General features: G+C 39.1%; 1 protein-coding gene across 1 annotated transcript in view; it reads right to left on the bottom strand.

The window, feature by feature from the left end:
- CFTR (CF transmembrane conductance regulator) overlaps positions 1-13,470 on the bottom strand; it is an 87,585-nt gene that overhangs the window by 11,649 nt on the left and 62,466 nt on the right. Inside the window, exons 22-23 of the mRNA XM_051623145.1 lie at positions 5,844-6,086; positions 3,765-3,920 (exon numbers count right to left, since the gene is read on the bottom strand). Of these exons, the coding sequence (XP_051479105.1) occupies positions 3,765-3,920; positions 5,844-6,086 (399 nt within the window). The remainder of the gene's footprint in view (positions 1-3,764; positions 3,921-5,843; positions 6,087-13,470) is intronic.

Raw genomic sequence — 13,470 nt, 5'->3', positions numbered from 1 at the left:
TGCAAAAGAGCTTCAGAATGTTGAAACCAGATACAGCTGCATGTCCTCATTTTGGAAATGTGGTGGGGAAACTCTTGCAGAAAGAGTATCAGAAAGGACTTGCCAGAAAGAAGGGATGACAAGGTTCGAATATACTTCAAACAGCCTGTTATCGCTGGAGTAATTGCTTTGCATGAGAATGACAAACATCCTGGACGCTGTGGTCAGACTTTAGCAGTGCCAGCATGTGAGGAGCTACAGGAAAGAACTTCCTTGTAGGTGCTCCAGGAAACACGTTTTAAATTATTTACCCCTTCACGCCACTGCAATGTGCTGACAGCTGGATCTGAGATACTGAAAGAAATAGGGTTTTGCCTTTGCTCCAGCTCAGCATGATCCCTGACCACACCACAGGCTGTTCCAGCATCACCTGTGTGGAGCAGGTGTCAGGATGCTGCATGTGCCATGCAGGCAGGCATCAAGGAGGTTCCCACAGAGGAAAAGCACTTCTTTTCCTCTAAATTGGGACATCTCCTGATAAGGAAGAGGTGTGTTGGAATGTTTTCACAAGGAAGCATGCCTCAGGTAGAGCTCCATTCTCCTTTTGCTAGCAAAGCCTCCCCTCAAGAGGGCAAATATCCATGTGCTGCCATAGGGCAGCCTCCCGGGAGAGGAGAGAAAAGGAGAGGAAAGGAAACTTTTTTTTTCCCCATTCTGAAGCCATAGGTAGATGGCAAAGAACAAAAGGCTCCCTTTGTTCTGCCAGGAAAGGCAGGGTGGCAAGTGCAAATTCTCTTCCCTGCTGGGAAAGTGCTGGTGAAAACTTCGTTTTATTCTGAATGTGGGAACTTTTGAGGCATAATGTGTAGTTCCTTGGCAAGGCTTTGGGACAGGAGCCATGAGCTGAAGCATGCAAACAGGCTGGCAACTCCCATGACCTTCCAGAGAATGAAGGGCTGGGATTTCTTTTGCATCGATTCATGTATCAGGGACTTCCAAACTGAACTAAAGGTGTGATTTAATAATGAACTAACAATGCACCTCACTAGCAGAATGGCAAGTTGCACTGCTCATGTAATAAATGTCTCTTAGGCTTTGCTGGTGGCTGCAGAATGATGTTTCCTATATCACTAGTGACTCTATAGTAAGTACTCAGCTATGAGAATTAATAATAATATTTTCCACTGGGACAATGAGGCTACTTGTCAGAAAGCATTCAGCTTTCTCCTCACACGATCAGTTCCCAAGGACAGTTGGAGATGAAAAGCTGGAAACCCTGCTGGGTAACCACAGCTCAAAGGATGAAAGGGCTGAGAGCAAAAGGGTGACTAGGGGAGAGACAGGGAAGCCTCTTCCAATACAGAAAGTTCTACCTGGCTGTATAAGAAAATTTCTCAATGAAGACACAGCTTATACTGGTAAAAGCATCCTTCATCCTACACAGCTGTATAACACCTGTCCTCCAAACTAAATAGGTGCAGCTGCATTTGCAGTTCACTGTACTACTGCCTCGATCTGAAGGGGTGACTTTTTTCATGTTTGCAGCCAACAATCATGCTACAGAACAGCACCAGCAGTAATAAAGAAATAAAAGTTTACAGGAATGGATAGATGTGAGAACGCTGAAGAGAGGACAGAAAGGATGACAATAGGTCAGCTACAAAAGGGCAGCTTGCCAAGCCAGCCACAGCTCATCAGGCAGCAAGTGACTGCCCAGGCTGTCGATAGAGCTCAGGCAAGAAACAAATCCAACCATCGGTCTCAACACCGCTCTCTGGGTTCTGCTTTGTTGGGAGTGTAACTTGGCAGTGAAGAAACAGTCTGTTCTGGCAAGGTCAAAGTGCTAAAAAATCACTATCTTTGAGGAAATTTCAGAGCATGATTGTGGAAATGCACAGAGGGAAGAGCATTGTGTCTTTTTTGCATGCCTACTTTAAATAAATGCCATTTAGGCTACCGTGGAATAACAGTTTTGGAAGGGAAGCTATCAAAACTGAAAATTGATCATTAACTAGAGAGATTAAATTCTGAGTCCCTCTTGTATTTGCAAAAGCAAACCCATTGTTTTTTCCAGCATGAGCATTTCAGCATCTTCCAGCAGCTACCAAAACTAAGGCAGTGCCAGCAGGAACAGCATGGTCAGAGATAAATCCCACCTCCATGACACTGAAATATATCAGAAGTGACTATAGAGGCTGAGTGACAATCGTATTAGTGACTTCATTATAATTAGTTTGGTTTGTTGTATTGTGGTAGAAAATGGAATTTAGCCTACATACTCAGCAGAGAGTGAAAGCAAAAACAGACCTCTGCTCTGCTATGATTGATATGGAAAAGAAAACCACTATTTTGAAAATGTAAACCTGACAGAATATTTTTCAGTTAGATCAGCTGCTGTTCCAGAGTCTCTCCAACTGTTTTAAAGCATCTCATGTAGTCAGTGCACAACAGCATCATACCACATGCATATTCACTGCTGCTTACCAGCTTTCTAATACAGTAACCACTTCTGTAAGACAGTAAACTATCTGGGAACAAACCAATGTGCATAGAAAGCTGCTGGCAACTCCTTTACGGTGGGCGTGGGATTGAGGGAATCGCACAATAAGGGTTCTACAGCTAACAGTCAAAAGGAGATCCTTGGTCACCCCAGCTGGCTCACTCCTTGGCCAACTAAGATGACCTAGGATCAAACCATACTTATCAATCTCTGGAACAAGTAGCTGCCCCTCAAAGATGGAGTAAATCGGGACAGACCACATGTTCCCTCCCAGTTGCAACTGGTGTGCCTCTGCCTCCCAGTACCACAACTGACAGACTCATGGGTAACATTGCAGTCAATTGTTATTTGAATTATTCTGCCACACTCACAAGATTTCCAAAGAAATGAACATTGTTATGGAAAATACTGTGTATGTTTAGCAGCTGAAGAACTACCTAGCATACAGGTTTCAAAGAAGTGAAGGCCTATGTGTGTTACTCCTTTATCACTGTTGTTGGAAAGGACTAACAGCTTTCAACAACAAATATACAACACATGGCATTAAAATTATGCAGTTTATTCAATCAGTTTTCTTTCCTACCTTTACAGTGAGCAATCACTTTTTAGTGTTACTGCATGCAGTGAATAATGTTCATTTTTGCAACACATGTAACTAATGTAGGACAGTGGTCCAGTGGTGGGGACATTGGCAAGGGACTGGGAAGCCCTAGGTTTAGTTGTTTGCTCCTCCTTAGACTATTTTTCTTGTTCCAGTTATTTGAGATTTGGGATACCTAAACACATGTGGTTTAGGTATCACAGAGTTGTGGTACTCCAGAGGTTGTGGAGTCTCCTTCTCTGGAGGCTTTCAAGACCTGTCTGACTACATTCCTCTGTGATCTGCCCTAGGTGTTCCTGCTGCAGCAGGGGGGTTGGACTTGATGATCTTCAGAGGTCCCTTCCAACCCCAGTGATTCTATGATTCTATGAGGAGCAGCTTCCTTTTTCATCTCTGAGATGGTATTAATTCCCATATATCAGCACTGCTGCAAGCATAAATAACATTAAGTGCTTGTTTATACACAAACCATGATATGGTAATGAGAAGTGTTAGCTAAAAAAGTGGAGTCTAAGTTTGGGATCAGCTAGTGCTCTAGTGAAATATGAGAAAAGCAGTAATTCTTTGCTTTTGTTTCTGTTTCCCAGCATAAAACAACTAACTTCCAGCTTAAAGGTAAGTAGGCACAAATGGATATAGAACCAATGAAAATAAAGGCACACAAATATACAATAATCTCATTACCTGAGGAATCACTCCAAATGCCTTTCTCCATTGCTGCACACTGACTGTGTTCCAGGAGACTCCGTCAATCTGGATGTCCCCTTCTGTGTTAAGCAGTCGTAAGAACGCAAAAAGTAAAGTACTTTTTCCTGAACCAGTTCTTCCTAGAAGACCCACCTGCAATGCAAATCATGAAAGTAAACAGTTAATACTGCTCACATACTAGTCACAGATTAAGGCATAAATGTCTAGAGATCTCAGCAGTAGAGAACAATCCAAATAGATCTCAATGGGATAGTAAATGTTGTTCATTTGGAATGATGAAAGCCTATAGCAAGAGCTGAATGAAACACTGGACCAGAGTCTGTTTTGTTAGAATTAACTAAGAAAAAAAATCAGTTAACCTACCCTTAACTGAAGAACAGGAATTTGCTTATATGTCATCTTGTACTGATTAGTTTGGCTCTTTGTGCCTTTCCCCTTTCTTTTGCTATGAAGTCCTCTTCAGCAAAACCCCAACCAGTAGACAAAAACAAACTAGGGCATGCTCTTGAATCACACTACTGAGCTAATCCTTTTCCATATAATTCAAAATAGAGGGCCCAACTCTGATCAGGCCATGAATTTGTGGTGTATCTTGGGCCTGAGGCAGTGATTACAGTACACACCATGCCCTCCCCCAAGCAGCAATGCAAATTCTCAACCCACCCAGCTGGTGCTGCCTTTATTTACCTCTTTAGGTGGGAAGAAACATAATGTGTGGAGGTTTTTTTTAAATGTTGTGTTTCCCTCATGGAAACTTAAACTCTCCAGTTTAAGGAGCATACTCTTAATTCTGAACATGCTACTTTGAGTCCTGGCTTCATCACCAAAATTAGATAGAGTTCCTAGCTCATAACCATTGAATAAAGGATCTTTGTTTTAATTGCTCTGCCTCCTCTCTGTAGAATACAAAAGTATCTTTCATTTTCCATACTCCGTGGCTTCAAGGGATTTTCCAGGAGGTAAATCCACCAGACCACAGCAGCACCCACACCTCCACGCTCCAGGAATCACAGATGCCTATCTTCCAAAGGCAAAACAGTTTGGGGATGGTGCTAAAGGAAGACTGACCTCTGGTTTCTAAATTTTGGTGCCATCAAACTTAGTAGATGAAATGTTCAGTTCATGTAAAGGAAGACAGATCTATCAAACCTGGCAGACACAGGTGTTATCCAGACTAGGAGCAAAGAGCTTCCTTGTGCCCAGGCCAGGGAGCTGTTACTGAACCTGTTTTCATATCTACGTGAGAAAGTTAAAAACTTCTCTCTGTCCATAAAACTCCAGCTCATATAAGCCTTTCTTCCCACCCCACCAAGGATGGTCTTTCAGCATGAAATTAAGGCAAAGTGTTAAACCTATGACTAATTTCTATCCTGAAACGAAAACTCTTTCTTGAACGCAACCCAAACAGGCATGAAGATTAACTAGAGGTCTGTCAATCTTCTGAAGAACTGAGCTGTTTATGATTTGTTATACAGTCATTCAGGGTAGTGCAGAGCCGTCATCCAGCAGGCAAGTCAGCACCTCCACCCTCCGGAGCCAGCGGTGCGTTACCCTTGGCAGAGCGGCCGGTATTCTTTCATGCCCTGCTCCACCTGGGTCAGGCTGCCCCCAGCACCTGCACTCACCAGCAACCTTCCCTCTCCCCAGGAGAAGGCAGATAACTTCAGATATAGGAATACAACTTAGGGAACTGCTGCATATGCTTTTCATTGGTGTATTCTGCTTCTCACAGCCAGAAAAGATCCTCAGCATGCTTCTTCACTAAGGTGTAAACAGCCTCAACATTTCTAGGATAACTAAGCCAGGTTTTCCTTATATTATTTTTGTTCATTTGTTTTTAGCCAATAATCATACAGATTAGGTCTTTTTAAAGTGAGGCACAAGATGTTTCAGTTCTTCAGATGCTTTAGATGATTACTTTGTTTTGCAGCAATTTCATGTTTTAATTTACAAAACCTTACTGTACTCAACTTACTCTTTAGTCAATGAATAGGTTTGTAATGACATTTCTACAGTTAACAGAAGTCAGATAAAAGACAAAAAACTGTGTCTCACCCTCTGCCCTGAACTTATTGAAAAAGAAATGTTTTCTAACACAGCAGCTCCTCCGTCACCATATTTGGCTGTAAGGTCCTTCACAGTCATTTGACCCCCAGATGGCCAGTTCTTCTCTTCTTTTGCATGTCTGTTTTCAATTACTAGGGCATCTGACAACTGGTTATTCTTCTGTGGCTTAATGGTTTTTGTCTCTTCTGTTGGCATGTCAATGAACTTGAATATGCGTCCAACAGACCTCATCTAAGAATCAAAACAAAGAGTGTTCCAATTGTAATTAATACTTAGTTACCAAAGCAAACTAAATCACATTATTCCGAATTCCTAGCCAGAACAGCAAGTCTCTTTTCTGTGTAAGTTACACCATGATACTATTTTCAAAGGTAGGATACTTTTTGTATATAGCTCTACAGTCTGTTGCTCTTCTACTACTAACATCAGTCAAATGTGATTCTACTTAAGTTTTGAATGGCTCTTTAAAAATGTGCTTTGAAAACTGTACATGACCTGTATTTAAGAGAACAAAGAATGATCATGAAAGCCTTCTTGGAGTCTTCAACTCCTTCCTCCTGTAAAAGGTTGCCCAACCCAAAACCTGAGGTTCCTTGAGTTGAGCTCCTAAGATCAGTAGAATGGATGGAATGTAAAGATGTAAAACAGTAGCATCAGATAAAAAGGAGCAATTATCAGACATCAACATACAAGAGCATTTAGTGATAGGATGAGGGGCAATGGCCTTAAACAAGAGCAGCATAGATTCAGGCTGGGTATCAAGAAGAGCTTTACTATGAGTGTGGTAAAGCACTGGAACAGGTTGCCCACAGAGAAGTAGTGGTGACATCATCCCTGGAAACATTCAAGACCAGGCTTCACGAAGCTCTGAGCAACCTGATCTTGTTAAAAAGGTCCCTGTGCACTGCAAGAGAGGCCTGGAATAGATGATCTTCAAAGGTCCCTTCCAACCCTACACATTCTATGATTCTATGATACTATGCTCTGGATAATTATGAGAAATTACTATACCTTTTAACAAAAAAGAAATCAGTAGGAAGTTCCATGATAACTAGTTTTATATCTCAAATTATATATATTAGGTGAAATAACCAAGTTCCTGAACTTCAGACAGAAGCTGCTAGTAACTGTCTTGGTGAATTTTTCAAAAGAGAATGGGACTAGAAGGGATTCTCTTGATTTTTTTTTTAATTTGTAGATATATAAATGGGTCAAGGGTCAATTAATAAAGAATTAATTTACCTTCACAAGTACTTTGCTGCACAGGTGGACAGAAAACTAATTTTTAAGTCTATGGACTAATTCTGTCTTCTGCAGTTCTTAATTTTAAATGGATTTTTAAATTCTAAAGAGTTCTTTTACCTAACTGCTTTCCCCATTAATTTATAGAGGGCCATTATAGATCCAGTCACCCTTAGTTCTCCAGGATCAAAGAAAATCCAGGTTTAAGCCTATTTCTTAACATATGTTCTCCTCCAAACATCTCAGTTCAAATTAATCTTTCCTGTCTGACCAGAATGTCCACAGTATTTTGGACAATGATTCACAAGGACATTGTACAAAGGTACCACTATTTTCCTATCTATATTAGGAGTATCTTGATTAATGAACCCTAGGATCATATGATCTGTCTTAGAGTCACATCTTATAGTCATCCTCTGCTCAAGCAGTGGTCAGCAAAGCTTTCTTCCATCTTAGCCAATTCTAACCAAGGAGATCCTTACAACAGGTTATTCTTAGCAGTCCTGAAATTCAAGCCTACACTTTGGCTACTGAATTCTATTTTATATCAGCCATTTGAGGTCACCTAATACCTTTCAACTCATGGCATCCTTCATGTTAACATTGCCTTTCAGCTTTGTGCCTCTGGCAGGTTTCTTCAACATAGTATTCTTTTCTCTGTTGAGAGCATTAATAAACAAAGATTAAAATGAGTCAGTCACAAATCTCATCTTTGTTGAGTCGCCTCCTTACAGCTTAGTACTTACAGCTTAATGCCATTTCCTTTCTGTCCAACTCATTAACTAGTTTACAGTTCTTGCAATAATTCTGATCTCCTTCATTTATATAATTTCTGAAGCAGAGCCACAGTCAATGCTTTCCTGAAGACAAATGAGATCTACTACATTACTTTTGTCTGGAAAAAAAATCATCACATACAGTTATCAGGCTAGTCTGATGCAACCGTAATGTCAGCAAACCTGAGTGGATTCATTCTGTAAGCACTGCATCTTTGACTACTTGGCAGATCCCATTTCTACCCTCTGCTTCACTTCCAAATTCCCAGATTAAACACTGTCCTTTTTCTGAAAACTGACACCAAGTATGAATCCAGAATTTGGACTTTTGCAAGTGTAACTCTGATTTTGTCAACCCTCTCTTTATCTGCCTCTTGACCTCCAATGTATAGTTTGTTTTGATTAACAAATTCACTCTGCAGAGGCTGTAATTTCTAATATCCTCTTGGAGAATTTTGCTCACCCTGGTAGTGCTAGAATTTCCAAAATTTCCTCCTGTTTTACTCCTGCTATGCAGGAAACAAATTTCAGCCCCTCACTTGAAGAAGACATGACCCCAGCATACATTCAGGTCCCTAAGTGCCTTAGGCCAGATAATGTAGTTATCTGAATTCCTCATTTTACAAAAAAAAATGACCTTTATAAACAACAAGAATAAAGTATAACATAGTGCCAATTATTATTCTTTAGAAATTATTTAGCAAAATAAATAAATAAAAAGAGAGAGACCTTCATAGCTACTGTATCCAGGAGTTTCAGGGGCTTATTATTAGCATTTGTTCTCTAATCTGTACTTCAAATAATACAGATCTCTTTAGGGACATTATGGAAAACCCTTTGCACATCTTCAACCCTGTTACACTGCTTTTGTATTCCTTCTGCAAAGTGATTCTATTTTAATATATCATCCCTTTCTCTACTTAGATTGAGACTGAAATACTGTTAGGTGGTTTTTCTAGGTGGAAGCATATATATATATATATATATATATAATGCAAGGAAATACTGGGGTAATTTCATACATCTCAGCATCTTGAAACACAACTGTAACAGAAGTTTTGAAAAGCATGTTAACATCTAAACCTATCAATGACAATTTCCATCTCAACTCCTCTGCCATGATGGGAAGCCATGGTCATCACCGTGTTGATATATGAAGGTCATCTCATTTTGGTGATACAAAAAGGAAGACCCTAGATTAAACTAACAGGTTTCTTCCTGTCTGTATGTCTGTAGTAAATCCCCACAATGAGCATCATACGTGCATTTTAATTAGTGTTGGTGGTACATTTATCCATAGGAATTTTATCCTTTTAGAAATATCACTGCTTCAGAAAACAGGATCTTTCTCGGCTTCATCAAGACCTGTGAACTTTTGTACAGACAGGGATTCCCTGAAATTGCCCAAGAGATCCTACCATTATATGCTAGCTAAAACCTGCTCTGAAGCCAGGTGGACAAAGAGCCTCTTGCCATACAACAGAAAATTTCATCTCTGTCCCAGTTCCCCTGACAGATTTATCAGTCATGTTACATGTGCAGATATTTTAGACAGTTTAATACTTTGAATCAATTCAGAAGGAAGCTTTGCTGGCTCTGTAATTTGCATTATGAAGGGTAGAAGGTAACATAAATGTCAATAACACTTTACAAAGCTATCCATTATTCCATTCACAGGTAGAAATCTTCTGTCATTCATAATGACAGGTATAGTGTAGGTGATGGCAAGTTTCTTATCCATTATTCCCATCAGCAATGTGCCTGCTGTATTCACATTCTCTAACTAGTACTTTAGAATAAAAGATTATATTTACTACTTTCATCTAAAAATGTCAGGAGCATAATACACTATTTTTAGCCTTGCCTAATTGTATTTTACTGAGATTTTAATAACATTGAAAATTCTTTAATTTACTTTCTCATTAATATCACTTAAACTCTTCTTATTGTTGGAGAAGAATTCATAATATAATTATGTAATGTTAATTTCCAGAAAGTGGAAGAAGTAACTCTTCTACAAGTAATCTAACACAATTAACTTCATCAGGCCGTATATTCTCTTCTGCTAGAAAGAGAGCAGGCCAGATAGGCATAGTATTCAATTACCACATTGGAAGACACCATCTCCTCAAAACATGCTGTCTGCAAATCACAGTGTACAACTGAGAAGTCCTGTGAGAGGTTGGTCCAATGGCTCATGTTGTAAAAAAGCCCTGCACACTCTCTGCAAAAAACTGGGTCAATGAAAAGGACCATATGGCTTTACTGAGATTTCACATCTGCCGTTACATTTTGGATGCACTTATAGGACATATATACCTCTTCCAAACTGCAAAAATGAAATATTTAGATCATATCAAACTTGTACTGAGTTTTTTGCTCTTTTTCACATTGTTTTGAAGGCAGAAAAGGAAATATTCTAGCAGATTTTTCTTGGTTCTGTTCCCTTCCAGATGACCAACACTTCACTTTGACAATTGTCATTCTGATTCAGGCTTTACAGTATTAAGTCTATTTAAACTTTGGTAATTAAAAATTATCTCAAGTTTTCTGCTGATAGTACTAAAAAGCCTATCATGTCCTAGTTAAAAAGAATATCTATTTAACAGGTGAAGTAGCATGGGAAAATAAAAGCATGATAACCAGAGGTAAAACCACCCTTATTTTTCACAGTCCTGGTTTTTTCTTTGGTACTCTTCTTCTACCATGTACTACTTTAATTCTTCAGCATCCCTGATGCACAGGGTGGGGCACTGTGAGGTTTAGCAAATGTGGTTTTACTATCTCTGTGGGGGATTCTTTTTATATCTACTTACGTAAGTAATCCTGGCAACAGCAAAATCATGGCATTTTCTCTTTCCCTGATAAAAGGAATTGTCCTTCCCAGTTATATTACTGCTACTGCAGGATACACATCAGTCAAGGAGGAGTTTGTAAAGCATTAAAACAGTCCACTGGGACTAGCCAATGCTTATCTGTGAAAACAGCACTCAAACAAAAACTTATTTTCTATTTCCTTATGAAAGAAAAAAATTAAAAATACTACAAGGCTCCCTGGAGAAATAAGAAAATGACTGAAAAGCAGCTAAAGGGGTATTAGCAGAAATGATCAAAGTGAAAAGATAATTCTAGCCTAACTGGTAGCTTTATATGAAACAATGGATAGCTACCAGAGTGACCACATATGTTTTTAGAACAAAAACAAAAAAGAAAGAGCAGATAAAGTATCAGGGTTGTAGAGAATGAGATGCCAAAACCATTATAGGATATTAAAAGACAATAGGGATTTTTCAGTTAAAAGCAAACCAGTTCAACAGAAATTGCTTCAAAAAGAGTATCAGTGTATATAAAAACAAAATCCAACTGAGAAACTCAGATTTCTTCAATATGTATGCTAGTGTCATAGAAAGCTCAAGGAGATTGTGTGGAATGAAGTCAGATTTGCCCCCTACCCATCTGTTTTGGCCAATGTTTCTTCTGGTACAATTTTTCCTTCTTCACGTGATCCTGCTTCCCTAGTCTCCCGTCTTCCTGTTCTTTTGCTTACATTCATCTCACTGACATCCCAAACCTTGCTTGTCTTGTAAAACAACTCAGCACAAGCTTAATATTATGTATTAATTGCAGGAGCTATGCCTTCAGACATAGACTTCAACAACTTGCAGGAAACTATCTTATCCGACAACAAAAAATTGCCACCTCCAATGTGCTATTCAAGCATGCTATGTGCAGGCTTGTAAGCAGGTGTGTCACTGCTGCTCAAGGAAGGGCAAAGGGTGATGAGATCTAGAGCTGTGCATACATTTATGTAACTGGAGACACATGGAGATGTATCCATTTTAGCCAATCTGGTCCTGTAGGGAGCTTCAAAATACCCCTTGAGAGAAAAGCAGAGTACAACTAAACAGAGTACTAGGTGAGGCACACATACAAGTCTTTGCAGGACATCTGTAATCAAATATTGCAAGTCTGTAAAGAGGGAAGTGCTAAATGTAGAGAATGCAAAAAGTGGGAAATAATACAACACATCACCTAGTGAAGCAGTTTCATTACCTTGACACTGTTAAGCTATTCTAATGTGCTTGTGCAGAGAAGCAGCTTTTGAATGTCAGCAAAACCATCTTGGCAGCAAAATCTGCCAGTCATCTGGGATACCTAAAAATCCATGGTATGGGGGTGGGGAGCTATTCAATGATGAAAGAAGCCCGGAGGATCCACCTATAAACTGATACACCTTACAAGGCTATCAAGTATAATATAACTGCTGGTACAGTACAGATAGAGGAAAGTAATCACAAACATCTAAAGCAACTTGAGACTTTCTTTTCAGGGGAAAGGGAGTTACTTCCTTATTGCTACTAATAGATTACATTCTAATCTAAATGTATTTTTAAAAAGGGGAAGTCCTTCTTTATTAAAAAAACTAGTGTGCCCAGCAGCCTCTGAATCCTACAATAAGATATTCTGTTGCTCTTGTGAAACACCTTCATTTTGCATTATGCTGTATAATACAGGCACATAATTCTTATACTGATTGTTATACATTTTATTTCATTATCAGTTGACAATTGCTGTTCAGAGTGTCTTGCAGTTGCAGCAAAGAACCACTTTCTCAAAGTGCTTGCCCTTCAAAGCAGGCTGTTATAACATGCAAAGAAAAAGTCAGCATAAAACAATTGGTGGATAGGGAAAAAATGTGTCCCTGAATGGCAGTCAGCTTTCTGGACTATCACCAGGCACACATGTAAACAAGAGATTAGATGTTGTAAGTGGTTAATTCCCAGTTTTGGGACTCTTCAGGATTTCCTTCAGGATGGGGGTAGTTGAATTGCTTATTTAAAAAAAATAGTCAACCTGGCAAATATTCTTTCACTGTCATTGTCCACCCCCATTTTTTTTAAACAACTGATTTCAGCTAATCAGGGTTTAATGGTCTCCAAGATCTGCTGTAAAAGCTGCTTGTTTTCCAGTATTGAAGTGGTTGGCTCAATAACATAATTTAGGGTTCAGAGAAGGTATGACTGGATGTGGGAGATTTTTTTTTCCTCAGAATTTCTTTTTCAGTTATTAAGACTACTTCATTTTTTTACAAGAATTCTGTCTAAAATAAAACCTAGAATGCCTAAAGTGCAAATATAACTATTACATTTTAAAGTAACACCTAAAACTTTCACACATTTAAGCTAAGTTATGATGCAAACTGCAAGAACAAACTTACTTTCTTAATGAGTTTCCTGCCTGCTTCTCATGTCTCAACCAATAGGTGATGATAAGTTAACCTTGTGAAATACTGGTTTTAAAGCCAGTGCTAACTAACAGACTAACTATGCAAGTTAAAGGGGTAAACATGTACAATTCCAAAGCCTTATCTCAGAAGTTATTTTACACAAAACCAGAAAAAGACCCCCGGGACAGTCTAGGACAGATTTTTAAATCATTATTGATTATGTGGGGAAGGAGGTCAAAAATATCCTAATGATCTGCTGTGTGAGGACCTTAGGTAGACCAGGTAAGGTATATTATATATCTTGGTAAGGTACATAATAATAGCAAATTAACTCCAAGCCTCTGTGTAGTTTCCCGTCACTGCTACATCT

This window comes from Apus apus, chromosome 1 (genome assembly GCF_020740795.1).
Source record: "Apus apus isolate bApuApu2 chromosome 1, bApuApu2.pri.cur, whole genome shotgun sequence".
In the NCBI taxonomy this organism is placed as follows: Eukaryota; Metazoa; Chordata; class Aves; order Apodiformes; family Apodidae; genus Apus; species Apus apus.
This window is presented reverse-complemented; position numbering and strand designations above follow the sequence as displayed.